An 18,718-nucleotide genomic window follows, 5' to 3' on the forward strand; every position below is an offset into this window, starting at 1 on the left:
TGAATGTTAATCCCTGACATGTGGCGAATATGAATCACGTCACTTCCTAGCTTCATACAGATGAATAATACAAACCCTTAGAAGCCCTGAACACCCTGAAGATTTTTAGAAGGCAGTAAAAGTTAAATGCTATGAGTAAAAATTAAAACATGCTCAAAACTTTAAAAATTCAACTTTGAATATCAAAAATTTAGATATATTAATTTTTAAGATGTATTAGTTAAAAATTTCAAACCTGACATTAGAAGAAATCTGATGACACATAAAACAAAGTTAACTATAATAGGTTATATTTTTATGAAAGTGACCTTATTTATGAGAAAGCTCTAATCAGATAGTCTTACCTCCATTTTTACAGAATATAAAACAGAGGTATAGAAGATTAAATAATGTGTCCAAGGTGGCCACAGTGCTGCCTAGGGCAGAGCCAGAATTTGATACCTGGATTTTTCATTCTTACCATATGTTTTGTACATTCACGTCTCTGGGCCCTTGTACCTATTGTTCTGAGTGGTTCTACCTCTCCTCCATGCCTGAAATGATCTTTTAAAGGTCTCTCCTTTGTGACTTTCAAGATACCACTTGGTCCCCCCCACAAATGCATAAAACTAATTGCTTTCTCTTCTGTGATCCAAAAGCAATTTTTGCATGGCTATTTTAGCATTTATCTCATGTTATTATGGGTATCTGTGTACATTACTCCTCACCACCACTGCACATACATACATACTACACAGGGCTTTTACATACTTGATGATAAACATTTGTAAATTGAATTAAAATTAAAATCTGACTCCCAGTTAGACACTACTTTGTCATGTTGCATTACCTCCTCTAAATAGTTAATGAACTCTACAATGTTAGGTAAGGACAGATTGCCTAAGATTTCAAAAGACCAAGCCTCTTCAACTAACTAAACCAGAAATCTCATTGAACAAAGATGTTTTTCTTTTGATGCTTTAGTGTTTCTTTCTTTATGAAATTCCAGAAACTTAGTTTTCACCCAAATTAACATATAATCTTTTCTCTCTTTCGCCAAAGGAACCAATTTATTTGAATACAATTATATTAAGTTTGTATTATATGAATTCTTCACATGCATTATATTTTTTAATCCTCACACAACTCAGTGGGGGTAGGTACTGCAGTAACTGAGATGAGAATATTGGGATTTGGAGAGTTAAGTATGTAGTTGGTGTGAGGTGAAATGAGTGACTCAGATCTAGTTCTTGTGACTTCAAGTCTGAACCACCTAAAGTTGTAGATTCCTGCCGGCCCATTTCTTTTTTTTTTTTTTTTTTTTTTTTTTGTGGTACGCGGGCCTCTCACTGTTGTGGCCTCTCCCGTTGCGGAGCACAGGCTCCGGACGCGCAGGCTCAGTGGCCATGGCTCATGGGCCCAGCCGCTTTGCGGCACGTGGGATCTTCGTGGACCGGGGCACGAACCCGCATCCCCTGCATCAGCAGGCGGACTCTCAACCATTGCGCCACCAGCAAAGCCCTCCATTTCTTTTTATATACATGCTTATATATGTAGCATTTGCCAGATCCTGATACACATATTTTGAAAACATGAGGGAGAGGGAGAGCTTTGTGGTAGGGGAGTAAGGGAAGGTGTAAGTTGTGTGGCATCTATTCCTCATTTGACCCCTGGTACTTCGTTTTAATTCCTATGGTTAGAGGGAGAGGGCCAGAAACTGAAGAAACTGTGTATGGAGAGACAGACAGACATTGTGAGATGGTGGCCCCATCGGGGCTCAGGTGGTGAGGTTTGGGGCAGAACTGGGGCAGAGGCCACTGGTTCCACTTCTGCAGTGCTCTGGCACTCCCAGGACTAGCAACTTTGATGCCATGACACTGGAGTGATCATAAGAGGCAGGAAAAGCCTTGAGCTCTGTTGAGTGGCTCTGCTGCAAGGCACACGGAGGCAACAGGAACCACAGCAAGTCAGCACCTGTGGGACAGCAGCTAAAGCTGAGTGCTTGGGCAGGAGCGAGTCACTACTTTGGGCATCCCAGAAAAGACCACAGAGAAAACTTAGAGATGCTAATTTCCATCAGTCAGGCTAGTGGGGAATTCTAGCTCCCTAATTAGGTCACTAAAAGCAAATGTGTCTCTATTTTGTAATTCCATGCATGTGAGGTCTGGGATATATTTGATTATTGTTTTCACACAAAGTACAGGCAAGAAGCTGTGTAATACAAGCACATTATCACCATGTTGCCGAAGCCGTTGGCTTTGAGAATTCCTGGAATGTATCCCATCACTAAGCATTGCATATTTGTGTACATTTAAAGTACCTTTTAATACTGTGTTCTAGATGTATGTCTTTTTCTGCAGTCCAGTTATATGTTGGAACAGTGATTCAGTGTTTTAAATTTTTGCTTTATATTTTGGGTCTAAACTAGTGAATTGGCTCTACATAGTATTATGTTCCTTAACAAATTTTTTTAAATGTACGTTTTTTCAATATGTAGGGGAAATATATAAACAGATTTTCAAAAACTTGTTTTTGGCTTACCCAAGCAAAGTGTATTTAGATGTATTGTATATTGTTTTATAATACATTTTCTTCTTATGGCATGGAAGAATAAAAGCCAGGGAGAAATATGGTACTAATTTTTTTTTTTTTTTTTTGCGGTACACGGGCCTGTCACTGTTGTGGCCTCTCCCGTTGCGGAGCACAGGCTCCGGATGCGCAGGCTGAGCGGCCATGGCTCACGGGCCCAGCCGCTCCGTGGCATGTGGGATCCTCCCAGACCGGGGCATGAACCCGTGTCCCCTGCATCGGCAGGCGGACTCTCAACCACTGCGCCACCAGGGAAGCCCATATGCTACTAATTTATATCTAATATTTTATAGGGTAAAGTAATCGACATCCTATTTTTCTAAATTTTAAGAAAATTTACATTTAGTTTCTTAAAATTTTCTAAACTTATTTTTTAAACATTTATTTATTTAATTTATTTTTGGCTGCTCTGGCTGGGTCTTAGTTGTGGCAGGCGGGACCTTTGTTGCCACGCGTGGGACCTTTGTTGCTGCCTGCGGGATCTTTAGTTGCTGCATGCGGGCTCTTAGTTGCGGAATGTGGGATCTAGTTCCCTGACCAGGGATCAAACCTGGGCCCCTTGCATTGTGAGCGTGGAGTCTTAACCACTGGACCACCAGGGAAGTCCCCAAGTTTTCTAAACTTATATGAGAATTATTTAGGTTAAAATACGAGAATCAATTTTAAAAAGCTTTCTCCCATTGTTTTTTTTCCTTTTTTAGCATTTGTTTTCTGTGATAATGGAGTATTGATGTAGAACTTTGGAAAAGAAGAACATAAAGAAAATTAAAATCACACATATAATCCCACTACCAAGAGGTAGTTAACATTTTTATCTCCTCAGTTTTTTCAATCTGCTTATATACTTAATAGAATGATGTTTAAACTCCTAATAATTATATATCCTGCTTTTTCAATTACATTATATTTTCCGATTTCATTAAATGTTTTAAGAAAATATGATCTTTCATGGCCACATAGCAGTCTATCAAAAATATATACCATCATTTAACCATTATCCTAATTTTAATACATTTGGGAGGCTTCTGTATTTTTTCATTACTACAAATACTGCTGCATTGAGCATCCTGGTCCACAAATCCGTCTCTTGTCTGCTGAGCCTATTGCTCAGAAGTCCCCAGATGTGCTCTTTTTGAGTAAAAATGTGAACACCTTTAAGACTTTTACACTGTACTTTAAATAAGTGTAATAAAAATCATCTAGCACAGTGCCTGGCAAATAGGCACTCAAATACTGACTTTTAACATAGAAATTCTGCAGTATACTTGTCATTTCATCCTCAGTGATATGGTTTTTCTAGTACCTGCTTTTCCTAGATTTGACTGATTCATTCATGTATTCCATAAATGTTTAATGAGCACCTACTATCTGTCCAGCCCTGTTAAGGTATATGTTAACTTGGACTTGGGGAATGTTATGAAAATACTTAAAAACTTCCTTTGACCCCTTTTTCCTGGAGAGATGAATCTGGGTCTTGATATTGTATAACATGAGCTCTGCCCTTTCTGAGCTTCTGATTTAAAAAAATGAAATTAAACATATTTATACAACATAACTTTTTTTTTATTCTGCCAAAACTGACAAGGGAAATGCCTTTTTCTCACATTCTTGTTACTTAGCATGGCTTCCTCTGTGAAGGTTAAGTGTGTGGACCAAGTGGACTAGGTCAGGGTGGGTGATGGACTCGCCATCTTACTTCCAGTTATTGTGGGAACCTTATTAAAGGAGGTGGGATTTTATAAGCTGCTTGAAATGTAAGAAAGAACATTTAGTGAGCTGTGAATGCATTTGTCTGACATGATGAAAAATGTATAACCTAATTTTAGGTTTTGTTTTTTGATAATAGGTTTTCTTGTTTAAAGAATGTGAAACATGAATATGCAAGAAATGTTCTATATTCGTACATTAGGGTGTTCGTATGCTTTTCTTGAACAGGTGATTATTGGCTTTCATTTATGATTAAAACACGGATTGTTAGGACTTTATACCTTGGTTAGATTTTATTCATCCTGGGAAGCATTTTTCTCTTGTTAAAATATTAATCTGAAATATTTTCACAAACACAAGTGACTTTTTGAAGGTCGTGCTCTTGCTTGTATGTGTTTTCTTTTTGCAAATTATGCATCAGCCTCCCAGGGAGGAGGTGGTTCTTTGTGGTTATAGAATATTATACTTATAATAAATCAAACTAATTATATATTGATGAGTTAAATTCCTATAATCACAGGTAAGAAACTTTGCTATTCTACTTATTATCTAAGACCTTGGATATTTAGGAGCATTACAAAGCCCAATTTTGGTATATATACTTTGTTGTGCTTTCCAAAGGCTTTAACAACAGTAGGAATGTACCGTCATCTCCAAGGGCTGTTAGAGTATTGTCAAGTTAGAACATTAAAAGTAGAATCAATATACCCTTAGAAATATAAGGTTATTTGGATTACTTCCTTTTATTATCTATAATTTTAGATATATTACAAAGTACAGGTAAACTTGTTTCTTTTTACTTTTATTTTACTGAATGAAAGTCTCATTTAACTTACATTTTTCCATTGATACATAACTTAAGCCTGGTGAACAAGTATAGAATAGACAATTTATGTATTGTCATTTCTATTTCTTTTTTTTTTTTTTGTCATTTCTATTTCTAATGGCCCAGTGGTAGGTAGGTGGGACATATCATAACAGAGACTATCATTAAATGCTACTTTATATTCTATCAAGTATAATGATAGGAATAAAAGTTAATTTTGTACAATAATGTTTGAAGTGACAGCTCCATGGAACTGGGGAAAGGAAGTGTATACATTGAGTAGTGACTAATCTTTATTAAGCACTTTGTATGGTATGTGTCCAGCACATGGGAATTCTCTTGGAATGCTCATAAGAACCCCATTAGGTTTCTATCTCATTTTCACACTTTTTGGAAAACAGATAACTTCTTTAAGGTAGTAAGCTAGTAAGATGTGGAGCTGGATTGCAGCCCAGTCTGAGTTCAGTGATTTCATGCAGTCAGATAATCTTACATTTCTTTTTGAGATAAATAAAAAGTTTAATATCATTGATTTGAAATTAGTACAATAATTATATTTGAAATGCTTTCATTCCATATTATGACCAGCCAGTTAAGAAAGGTGTGACAGTGGGCATAAAAGATTCAGAAGAAACGAGGAAAAGGAAAGGGAAGAACCAGAGAAAGGAGGTAAGGTGACAGATGGAAACACAGGAAAGGGGAAAGGACAGCAAATGTCCTGGAGAGGAAGAGAGATTCAGGCAGAGGTTGAGGAAGGAAGCAGAGAATGCCCAATTATATAGAAAAGGAGAGAACCCAGATAGTTTGGAAGTCTAAGTTACCTTATAATGGTGGCTTTTCCCTTGCTTTGTGAATCTTAGCGTGCATTTCGAAATACTAACTAGCTCTTCTGCTATTCAGAGTACTTCCCGTTTTTTTGTGTGTTAGCCTTCTGGGACTTAAGTTCATTTCACCCTTTGCGATGAAACCTCAATCAAAGTTAGATGATTCAGAATTCAAGTTGTGTTTACTACTTCTGTTTTTTCCTGTTTTCTTACATAACTCATGATACATCCACACAATCAAATTTTGGTAAGTGATCTGTCTGGTGGATTTAATGTAGCCTTCAGTCATATTCTTATGATTTTCTCCTTATACTCTTTGAAATGAATCCTCAAACTAACCATATCTCTTAATTTTAAAGTTTTATTTAGGAATGAAATAAAGCTTTACAGAATGGAAGAGGCTTTATTTTCAGAGAATTAAAACATATATTCTGTGATATGACCAAAGAATTAATTGTATGTTTATGAAGCAACTACTTTATTATCAATTATGTTTAAGGTCTCAAAGTTAGTGCTCATATAGATTATAGATTCTTTGGTTGTATTTTAAGTATATTATGTTCTAATGAAAAGAGTACTGGGCTCCTATGTAACCCTGTACAGATTACTTTAACTTCTCTGTTTCTTCCATTTGTAAAATGGAAATTACACCTGCCTGTTTATCTAACTGGGTGAGTGGACAGATGTATATGTGTACTAGAAAATGCTTTGTAAATATTATTGCTGAATACAACTATGGCTGTTAGGTTAGTAGATTTCTTTTTAGATTACTCCTTTCATTAATTAAAGGATGAGCAGATGCAGAATAGACTAATTGTTCTGTTTCATTTACATTACCCAAATATTATTTCAATAAAATAAAGCAGTATTCGTCAAAGAAACTTGGTCAGCATATTAAAGGAAAGTGGTTGAGTCATACCTAACTTATCATAGATCTTTTTAATAGGGACAAATATCTATGCCATTAGTTCTGGACCAGTGTCTTTCCCTTTCACAATACTTTAATGCATAACTTATAAATCTCTTTTTATCAGCCAATCTGACTTTTCCAAACCCAGACTAACATTAAGCAAGACAGGATGAGCAAAAATCAGGCAAGGTCAAATAAGCAATCAAATGATCAGATTCTCATTGGACACTAATGGAATTTTAGACTTTTAGAAAATGATTAGTTATGAATCTCAATGCCCTTTGTTGACAAAAGGTCAGTTTTTATAAAATTGTGGTAAATTTTTAATGAGATTTTTAAATTACCGTGTTGGAATGTTATCTTTATAAAACTATACATAGTTCATTTTTCATATTAAGTCTCACATGAACATTTTTGCTGGAATGATAAGGGTATTATGGCTCTGATTTTTTAAAGAGCCTATTGTTAGAAATATACTGAAATATTTACTGATAAATGTGATGTTTTAGAAGTGGATGGGGCTATTAATGAAATAAGGTTGGCCATGAGTTAGTAACTATTGAAGCTAGATGATTGGTAAATGGAGTTTTATGTATTGTTTTTTCTACTTTTTTATATTTTTGAAATTTTTCATAATAAAGGGGTAAAAAATTTTACTGTTTTGTGCTTCTGATTTGCTTAATGGAATAGTTGTATCATGCTAATTAAAAGTCAAAGTTGTATTAGTAAATATGAGTTCTTAAATAATCCTTATTTTTCTCATGATATATAAAAGCAATACATATTCTAGCTTGCTACTGAAATGATATCAGGTGTATAATGATATCAGGCATACAATAGCTTAAAATGTTTGAGAAAAATCTTATTTGTAATAATTGAGTATAATTTTTAGTCATATTTTTGTCTTCTTTCTACGTGTACTATGTAATTATGGCATATATATAGAAAGTAATAATTCGTTGACTACTGCAAATGATTATATTAAAGTAGTGATCACACCTGTAATAAATGTTTTTTCTTATATCTTTATTGGAATATAATTCCTTTACAACCTTGTGTTAGTTTCTGCTGTACAACAAAGTGAATCAGCTATATGTATACATATATCCCCATATCCCCTCCCTCTTGAGCCTCCCTCCCACCCACCCTCCTTATCCTACCCCTCCAGATCGTCACAAAGCATCGAGCTGATCTCCCTGTGCTATACAGCAGCTTCCCATTAGCTATCCATTTTAAATTTGGTGGTGCATATATGTCAGTGCTACTCTCTCACTTCATTCCATCTTCCTCTCCCACCTCCCCCAACCCCACCATATCCTCAAGTCTGTCCTCTACGTCTGCGTCTTTATTCCTGCCCTGCCACTAGGTTCATCAGTACCGTTTTTTTAGATTCCATATATGTGCGTTAGCATACGGTATTTGTTTTTCTCTTTCTGACTTACTTCACTCTGTGTGACAGACTCTAGGTCCATCCACCTCATTACAAATAACTCAATTTTGTTCCTTTTTATGGCTGAGTAATGTTCCATTGTATATATGTACCACATCTTCTTTATCACACTTGTAATAAATGTTTAACATTTACTCTTCTCACTAGATTGTAAGCTTCATGAGGGCAGTCTGTCTTAATCATTGTATGTTACACAGTACTTGGCACATAGTATTTGCTCAGTAAATATTGTTGTCTGAGCATAGTTTAAAAGAAAACTATTTCTGTTTAAATAACATTATTTTAGATTTCTTTTTAAAATTTACTAACGATATGAAAATTTTATTACATAAAGAGCATAGTGAAAAGGTCTTAATGAAATGATTTATAAAGTGAATCTATACCAAGTGTTTTGTCTCCATATTTAGCTATTTCCTTTGATATGATCAGTACCAATTTGTTTTGTGTTTTTGTTATACTGTTTCAAAGGAGGGGATTTCTAGTGCATTAATTGTAAGTGTACACTACACCCTGTGAAAAATAATACAGAAAAACAAAGGAAGGTGAAAATGAAAAGGAATTTTTTCGTAGAGTTTGAAGACTCCACTAAAGCAATGGAGAAATTTTGTGTTCCGTTTTAAAGCTCCTACAAGTATAATGTATGGTTACTTGGTATCTAAGTAAAATTTCTTCATTTGGGACTTTTATCATCACAGTACTTCACATAGCACTTCTTTGTCTGTTGTTAGATGTGGATGCTTTCTGACTCTGGCACGTGCCTAGGCCTCACTGAGGTACCCCTCTGTGTGGTATGCTACTGTTCACGTGGGGGCAGGGACCCTGCTGCAGCCATAGTCCACTGGCAGCCTCTCCAAGGCCAGAATATCCCTGTATCTGGTCCTGGGTACACCTGCTGGATTTTGAAGTACAACTTTCCCTTTATCACCCTTCCGTTAGAGTCTTCAATGAATGGCTCCATCAATTATGTGCCTGCAGTATGCCGGAACTCAAGGGGACCTTACAGTTTTTTAATCCCGATATTACTCATGTTACCAATAAAATAGATTCCCTCCCTCCCTCCCTCCCATATCAAGTCATAACCATTCTGCCAGGCTTTCAGCCCTCCATAGTCTAGTCACCTCTTCAAACTTGGATTCAGATCTAGGCAGAAGGTCCTGGGAAACTGAACTAAACTAGACTGGGATGCAGTACACAGGCTAAAATATTCCCAGGGATCTCGCTAGTAGTCATGGCAGTTATACTTGTTCATATCCCAACCTGTCTCCTCTCTGCTGTCTGCACCTCATCTTCATACTGCACTAGTACTTGACATGAGGCATTGTGCATATCGTAGGTACTCAAATGTTTGTTGAACTAAAGGGATTTAAGAGACTGAGCAACTCTGAGTGAAATAAGCCCTTTACTATAAATGTGCTTTCTTCAATTTTGAAGGTATTGCTGATTCTAGCCATTGACTACTGGGGTCAGTTCTCTTCTGCTTTCCTAAACCAATAGGGGATACCTAGACAACCAAACTCTACTCCAGCTGACTTCTGTCCAGAATCATATGACTCTTCTAGTCTCATGAAATTTGCTGAACTGGAACACATGGAAATGTTTTTGCCCTTCGGTTATAAAGCTCAGTTAGAACCCAGCCTAAGCAGATTGCTTTATGCTGGCTTTATTTTGCATTCAGAAGGTGAGGGCACCCCATAGGCCCACGGACCACTCTGGCTGAAAGACACGAATAAAAGTAATGAGGTTAGCATTCTTCCTGGAAAATTCTTTAGGAAGTAGACTCACTATGTCCTTGATCCCTGTTGCTCTTTGTCCTTGGAGATGGAAAGAAGGCCTTGAATTGGTCCTAAAGTCCTAAGTGAGATTAGGTAGTCACCCTGCTAATTTCCTCCCATTCGTTTTCCAGTTCACTCCAGAATCAAAGTGCTGCTGTTTCTTTCTTTGAAAGCTGTATATCCCATTCTTAGCCATGGCTTCTTTGTGGCACTTGGAACCAGTAAGATCAACAGATCAAATTTTCTTAGCATTAAAAAGGACTTGTTTTTCAACATCGAAATAAGGCATTAACATGCATCAAGACAGGACTTCATTCATTCCTTTTCATTTTGGAGCCCCTGTTGTGTGCCAAGCACTGGGCTTAGTGCAGTGAATGGGATAGGTGGGGAGAACACCACTTAGTGAGCAAGGGTAGGGGGTGGTGGGGTGATGAAAATAGGTGGAAGAGTTAGGGAGGAGTCAGATTATGCAGGGCCTGGTAGGCTATAGAGGAGTTGGGATTTTATTCTTGGAGTAATTAGTGCCATTGGAACATTTTGAATGGCAGAATGACATGATCAGATTCGCACTTAAAAAGATCACTGTGGCTTGATGGGTGGAGAACAGATTTGCGGGGTCAAGAGTGGCAGAAAGAGGTCCAGTGTGCAAGCTATTGAAAATGTCCAGGAGAAGGAGGACATGTCTTGGACCATGGTGGTCTGTGGTATCAGTACAGATGGCAAAGAGATAGCCCCATGTATACCCAGGGTCATCTTCAGTACTAATATTTGGAGGGTCTAGTTAGTTGTGAATGTTAGATTTAGTTATGGGACTGTTTCTGGATTGATTTCATAAGACTCTTTAAGAGAACTTATTAAAAGTATATATTTCTGGGTCCTGAATTAGTAGGTTTGGGGTGAAGTCTAGAGAAAACTTTTTTTTTCTGAGCAAGGTCACAAAATACTTTTATATTATTTAGGATACTCATGTAGGATTACACAGAACAATTATTTGATGCCAGCAGTATAAAAATGTCCAAAGATTGCTCCACCTTTTTAGAGTTAATACTACAAATTCCTTTCCTCCCCAGATATGCTAGCATCATTTCCAAAAGTTAATCTTCAGTGCAGATTACAAAACCCTTTTCATTGACTCAGTCTTACTCTGATAAAGATAGACCTCTCCTCCCATGTTCCAAGAAAACTTTGTCTTAAAATAAGAATAAATTGCATCTCTTTATTTAGAATCCTGAAATTTTTGTAAAAGCTTCTCCCATCCTTATTTTCTTATTCTTTAATTTTAATCCTTTTTAGGTGAAAGTGCTTTCCTGGATTATCAGGTTCTACTTATGTGGTTTTATAATTCACTACCGTTAATCCAGCTTCTTCAACACGTCTGAATTAGACTACCCCAGCCCTTTCCTATGCTTTCCTCTTTTGGGAGGGTTCTCAGGATATACAGGACTATCACGGCATTGGCAGCACACCTGGTCTACCTATAGGAGATTGAAAAAAGTAATCAAGGGTAGCACTTCTCTTCAGAAAATTCTTTAAAAAGTAGACCTACTGTGCCTTGATCCTTTTCACTCTACTTCTCTGGGGCTAAAGGGAGGGCCTTAAGTTTGCTTTTGAGTGAAAGTAGCACCATGAAATGAATCACAACCTAGTGTGTATAAGTTAAAGGGCATGGGTTTCAAAACCTAAAAGACCAAAGTTTAAAGCCCTACTTTGCCACCTGCTAATGATTTGATTTTGGGGAAGTCAATCTCTAATAGGCTTATTTTAGTCACCTGTTAAATGGGGATAATGTTGCCTCTCAAGGCTATTATGAGGATCTCCTGTGATGCATAGAGAGGACTTAGCTTGGCACACAGTAAGGCCTTAGTAAATATAGCCATTTTATTATCTACTCTCTCTTAAACTCTTTGGCTGCTAGTACCCCAAACCTCAAGAGAGTGAGCTGTGTCGAGAGACTGAATCCCTAGATTCAACAATTCAAAAAAAAAAATTTTGTAAACAATAACTCTCCAAGCAAAATTAATGACCCTGGGCTTCCCTGGTGGCGCAGTAGTTGAGAGTCCGCCTGCCGATGCAGGGGACACGGGTTCGTGCCCTGGTCCGGGAAGATCCCACATGCCGCGGAGCGGCTGGGCCGGTGAGCCATGGCCGCTGAGCCTGCGCATCAGGAGCCTGTGCTCCGCAACGGGAGAGGCCGCAACAGTGAGAGGCCTGCGTACCACAAAAAAAAAAAAAAAAAAAAAAAAAGAGTGACACTGTACTGCTCACCTTCTGTTCTTTCTCTTTCTTCTAGCCCAGAATAGTTTAGTCATGTATGAACACCTCTAACACAGTGGCTATTACATTTGCCCCGTTTTAAAATTTTCTAGGCCTATTGTTTCTACCTCCTGGAGAGGTTTCTCTCTTGTAGCCACATTTGATCTCACAAGAAACCACCCTCAAAGGATTTCTGAATGCAGCTTTCAAGAGCTTATGAGAACTAACATTTTCCTTTTCCCTCTGCCCCCTGTGTTTCTGGTTTTCATTTGCTTAGGGTTTAGCAACTAGAGAAGGCCCCCTTAAGGTTCACAAATGGAAGCTCTACAGGAATCTTTGTGTGTGTTTATATTATTGAGGCTTTTCTTGGTTCTTGTGACTCTGAAGGCACAATAGACATTCCTTATCACCAGGGCTTTTCCACCTTGTAACACTAAATGCACTTGCATGCTTTCCATGCCGCTGTAAAAGTATAGGCTGGCTTTTAGAATGCCAGCTTAAGGAGACGGTCTTCTCTACCTCTGTCATGTGAAGAGATGACACTATTGAATCTGAGGTTCATCGTCCTCCTTCTCTCCATCACAGCTTTGACTAAAAGATCAAAATCTGCTTTGCAAGCTGATCTCATTCCCCCCTGATTTTCCGATACTACTTTCCAAATCCTGAGCCACATTTCTCTTTGCATACGAATTCTTTTCTACTGCCTGCTTTTCCCACAGTCTGTGAGTAAGTATGATCCTTCAAAATCAAACCGTTACAGGTGTCTTTTCAACAAATAGCGCTGGGGCAATTCATATGCAAAAAAAAAAAATGAACCTTTCACCTTACTTCACACTATTCACAAAAATCAACTCCAAGAGCACCATAGACCTAAATGTTAGAGCTAAGACCACCATTAAGGAAATGAAAAGACAAGGCACAGAATGGAAGAAAATATTTGTGAAACGAGTATCTGATAAAGGACTTGTATTCAAGTTATATAAAGAACTCTTACAACTTAATAAGAAAACAACCCGATTTTGAAAATGTGTAAAAAATTAAGCTTATACTTATCACATGACTCAGTAATTCCACTCCTAGATATTTACACAAGAGAAATGAAACATAATGTCCATACCAAGACTTGTATGTGAATGATCACAGAAGCATTATTTATCAAAGCTCCAAACTGGCAACAATTAAAATGTTTATCAACTGGTAAACAGATAAACAAAATGTAGTATAGTCCTACAGTGCAATTCTACTCAGCAATAAAATGAGCCAACTACTTATACATGTAACACCAAGGATGAATCTCAAAAACATTACACTAGTGAAAAAGGCTAGATACAAAAGACTACTTATGATAGAACTCTGTATGAAATTTCTAGAAAAGGCAGGTATGGATGTGTAAAGTATGGTTGTCTAGGGCTGGGAGTTGTGATTGAACATATGGGCATAAGGGATAAAGGGAATTTTGGGGGTGGTGCAATGCAAGTGTTCTACAACTGGATCCTGGTGTTGGTTGCACAACTGTTTAAGTTTAAGGCCTTTTATTGTCTCCTAAAACACATCTAAGCCTACTAAGAGTGTTTCTGTACTCCAAGGACTTACTCTGGTCTTGTTTGGCTTATAAGACTCTGTTGATGCTGGAGGCTCCTCCGAGCTCTCTTATTCTGATTCCTTGAGCTGAAAGAGAAAGACCCACCAAGCACATTTTAATACCTTTTTTTCTTCTCTCTGAAAGCTCTAACACCTTGGACTTGAGCTTTCTTGTGTCCTTAATCCTTATCTGAATTCCTCTTCCCCCTTTTGAAGATGGACCTAGGAGAGGCCTGATGTTAGAGTGAGATTAGGCAGGGTTATTTAACCAAATGGCCATAGTTATTTAACCTTTGCTCTCTCTCATCTTCCCCCCCACCCCACTTTTTAATAGGTTTGTTTTCACTAAAGCTTCAGGCAGTTTTAATGCCTTAAATATTCTTTGTTAACATAATGTTTTTAGAAAGCTGAGTGTCAGGAAGGCCCATTTTTAATTTATCAATGGCACCCTTACTCTTAATCTGCTGAAGCATACTTTACTTTTGAGGGCAGAATTAATCTTTTATCAGACGTGCCATGGATGCTGTTGGTTTCATTATTTTAGGAAAATGTTCTTGGGTTGTTTCAGAATTAATGCTACCCACATACGTTTATTTTCCAATATCTATTCAGAATAGATAAGGAAGATACAAAGTAAGAGTCACCCATATTAAATTTAATGCAAAGGAGATGCAAGTCACTGCTGTTTGAAAAACTAACAGTGGTGTTTAACTTGTTGATTTCATCTTGACTGTGTGGAAAGTGAATCTGAAATAAAGCCTATGATAGAGAATATTTGGACCTTCTTTAATAAACTACAACTTTGTGGAACAGTGAAGAAAACGTTAGCACAATTATAAGAAGATAATTTTATACATGGAAAGTTTTTGGAGGTTGAGGGAGACAAAAAAAGGAATTTCAGTCTGCCCTTTGTTTAAAGCAGGGCCATGTAGAAATGCCAAAAGCTGTCAGTGTAACTTCTTTGCAGCTCTGGGGCCTCAAGTTTTCACATCCCTAAGAGTCACTTAGGGGCTTGTTAAAAATACAGATTCTTGGGCCACACCCCTTTTGGCTCTGAGATTTTACTAAACTCCTCAGGGGATTCTAATATGTATTACATTAGGTAAGGTTCTTCAGAGAATCAGAATTAGTATGAGGTGTGTGTGTGTGTGTGTGTGTGTGTCTGTAAAAGAGATTATTGTAAGGAATTGCTCATGTAACTATGGAGGCTGAGAAGTCCCCAAATCGGCAATCTGGAGATCAAGGAAAGCTGATGGTGTACTTCTAGTCTGAGTCTGAATGCATAGGACCCAGGAGAGCCGATGATGTAAGTTCCAGTCCAAGTTTGAGTCTAAAGGTAGGAAACTGGTGTCTCAACTTGAAGACAAGGCAGAGAGAGAGAAAGAGAGAGAGAGTGAGCAATTTTTCCTTCACTCAACCTTTTTGTTCCATTCAGACCTTCAACGGATTGGATGTGACTAAGGTTGAGTGGTCACCTTGGGGAGGGCAATCTGCTTTACACAGTCTACTGTTTTAAATGTTAATCTCATCCAGAAACACCCTCACAGACATACCCAGAATAATGTTTCATCAAATATCTGGGTGCCTCGTGGTGTAGTCAGGGTGACACATAAAATTAACCATCACACCATCCAAATCTGAGGAATTGGAAGCAGTGAGGGGCAAAACCAGATTTCTTGGAAGAAACACTTGTAGGGAGAAACCTTATAAAGAGACCATTGTTGCACTTTAGGAAGCAATTGTACAATTTCAGTTATAAAAGATGTCCAGACTAGGCAAATTCATAGTGACAGAAAGTCGCCAGGGGCTGGAGGCTGGAGTTGGAATAGGAGAGTGACTGCTGATGGGCATGGGGTTTCTTCTTGGGGTGAGGAACATGTTCTGGAATTAGATATTGGTGATGGTTGTACAACTTGTGAATATGCTAAAAACCACTGAACTGTTCCTCTTGAAGGGGTGAATTTTGTAGTTTGTGAAGTGTATGTCAATAAAATATGTACATATCTATTGAGAGATGCGAAGAAGTGGAGGTAGATAGTGTTGACATCTCTGAGACACTTTCTGTGAAGAAGTGAACAAACGTGGGGTGATAGAAAGGGATGTGGGGTTGAGGGAGGATTTTAAAAAAATCCCACAGGACATATTGCAGCATGGCTGTATATGGATTCAAATGATCCATTGGAAAGGGAAATATTAATGATGCAAGGTAAGGCAGAGGGAGTTTGCAGTAGCCAGATCTTTAAATTCACTCACTGTAATGCCATCTTGACTTTCTTCATGTCTCTTCCCTAGGTGACAGATCAGTCAGTGAAAGCATTTGCTGAGCACTGTCCTGAACTTCAGTACGTTGGCTTCATGGGTTGTTCAGTTACTTCTAAAGGAGTCATTCATCTAACCAAGGTAGGAACCGTGGCTACGTCTCCTTAGTTTTTCCAAGTATCATTCATATCAGTGCCCTAGCAATGTTATACATACTTGAATGAGGACTACTCAGACCATTATAGAAGTGTAAGTAGCGTTTGGTAAAATTAAAATCAGTTTAAGGCAACAGTACAAAATCTATCCTTTCTGAAATGGTGCATTCATTTAAACAAGAAACTTTTTTGCTTTTTCATTTGCTAATGACTATGAAATATATACATTAAAGAAACTGATATATATGACAGAACATATTGAGATGTTAATGTATTGTGTTAGAAGATATTTTGATGAAAGTGTTCACTGGTCCCATATCATTAGCTCTTCTGAGCATTTGTCTTCTAAGAAGTGAATATGGTCAGTGCATATGATTAAGCTGAGTATGTAACGTGAAAAGAGAAGCGAATGTATGTCAAAAATTAACTTTATATTAAAGAGAGTTTACTTATATACCAAATATATGAAATCTCGTATTTTAGCAATAATGAAAATACCAGTTCCTTTGTAATCTCTCCCTTTCAATGTATCATCTCTGCTGTTTTTCAGAGTTCTAAAATAATTAGGAGCTAATTCTTATATACATGCTTTAGAAAACTGGCTACTATAAAATTTACTTGTGTATTATCTGAAATTTGTCAGGTCTCTTCAAGCTTACAGTTTAGCGGGATATAATGTTTTTCTTTCTTCCTAGGAAAAGAGCAAATGTTTATGAGTTACCTAGAACTATGGCAATAAGGCCCAGTGTATAGGAGTCTGGGCTCTGTTGTCAGCTCGTGTTTGAATCTTGGCTCTGCCATTTATTACCTAAGTGAGCAAATTATTTTTCAGGGAATTAATTGAAGTAATATATGCAAGATGCTTGCCTCAGTATCAAAACCACAGTAAGTGCTAAGTAAACTTTAGCTACTATTATTAAAATAGGTGCTACAATATCTAAATTGCTGGAAAATCAGAGCAAACTGAAAAAGAAAATCAAATCACTGTTCTAGTCTAGTGTATCTGAAACAGAGCCTGTGGTTGTTCTGTGTCTTAAATGACTGATCAGCTTTAATTATATTTTGAGGATCAGAACCTAAAGCCAGCAGAGAGGATAGGCACGTTATTCTCTCTTATTGCTCTATCAAAACATCTCAGTGTAACCAAGACCATATGTAACCATAATTTTTTATTCATTTTCTATAACCTTGGCCTGAACATTTTGGTAGATGACTGTTTTTCTAGTCACATCTAATGCTGTTTATGGTGTAGAGTAGAAATGCCTTTGGATGAACAGATTGTGCACAACAAGGGTTATAATGACCATATGTGGGCTTTTTACGATCACTTGAAATTGTACTCATTAAAGACTAAACAAGACTTATTAGATCAGTAAGTGCTTCCCTGAGCATTCTGAGATGGCCAAAAATTATTGTACACTGGTACTTAAAAGATCAGAATTATTTTCTGTGACAAAATAGCAGCGACAGCAAATGTCAGCTTTGGAAGGCTTAATTTGCTGAGAAGATTATTCTGAAGATTATATAACCAGGATTGGTGTTTTGGCCTGTTAGCAGTCAGAATCTACTGGATTCATATCAAAGCTGGTCCACAGCGTTTTAGGAGCATCTTTCTTGCTCAGCACAGTATTTGTTTTGATGAGAAGACTGGTTTGTGGCATAATATTGCTTAGTTTCATGGATTCAGGTAAAGGCAAGATAGCATTTTAAACATGCATAACTTTTGCAAAGCTATTTTAGTTATCTTATCTCTTGAAAACCAAGGGTAGAACTCAAGTTTTAATAAAATAAAAGCTTTTTTGTTAAAATATTTGCATTCTGACAGTGTTTTTCTACTAAGACATTTATACAAAATGTAATTTACATTCACAAAATGTTTGTAAATATATAAATGTTCCTAGAAAGTTGTGTTACCCTTATTATAATCATGGTATATAGCTCTAAATAATTTATTATCAACATGGTATGCAATTCTTAAATAAATGATTAGGGAGATATGAGATACAAAGTGTTGAGAGTTACTGGTATAAATACATTTAATTTTATATGATTTAGAAAATCTCTCCAAGTTATTACTTTACTAAGTCTCTGGCTCTAAGTTTGCTACTAGAAGGAGGTGCCATAAAATCCCTGTGCCTTAGTTTCCTCCTGTGAAGAGATGTGCCTGTATTAGGTGATGTATCTCTAGAGTTTCTTACAGCCAGACAAATCTCTGAATTTGAGTCATTGGCCTGGACGGGACTGTGAGTGGCTGTCACTGAAACTAAGGAATGTCAAGTCTTTAGTAAGTTAGAAGGGAAAACTGGGGATTTGTGACACCTTAGATTGTTAAATCAAGGGCAAGAAGACAGAAGATTGGGAATAAATGGAAGAATATTGATATTCTATTACTGTGGTCTTGTGGACTTAATTT

General features: G+C 37.2%; 1 protein-coding gene across 1 annotated transcript in view; it reads left to right on the plus strand.

Annotated features, from left to right (window-relative positions):
* Positions 1-18,718, plus strand: part of FBXL17 (F-box and leucine rich repeat protein 17) — a gene marked incomplete at both ends in the record, with an annotated part of 498,430 nt that overhangs the window by 126,412 nt on the left and 353,300 nt on the right. Inside the window, one exon of the mRNA XM_079702400.1 lies at positions 16,184-16,291. Within this exon, the coding sequence (XP_079558526.1) occupies positions 16,184-16,291 (108 nt within the window). The remainder of the gene's footprint in view (positions 1-16,183; positions 16,292-18,718) is intronic.

This window comes from Hyperoodon ampullatus (assembly GCF_949752795.1).
Source record: "Hyperoodon ampullatus genome assembly, chromosome: 4".
Classification (NCBI taxonomy): Eukaryota; Metazoa; Chordata; class Mammalia; order Artiodactyla; family Ziphiidae; genus Hyperoodon; species Hyperoodon ampullatus.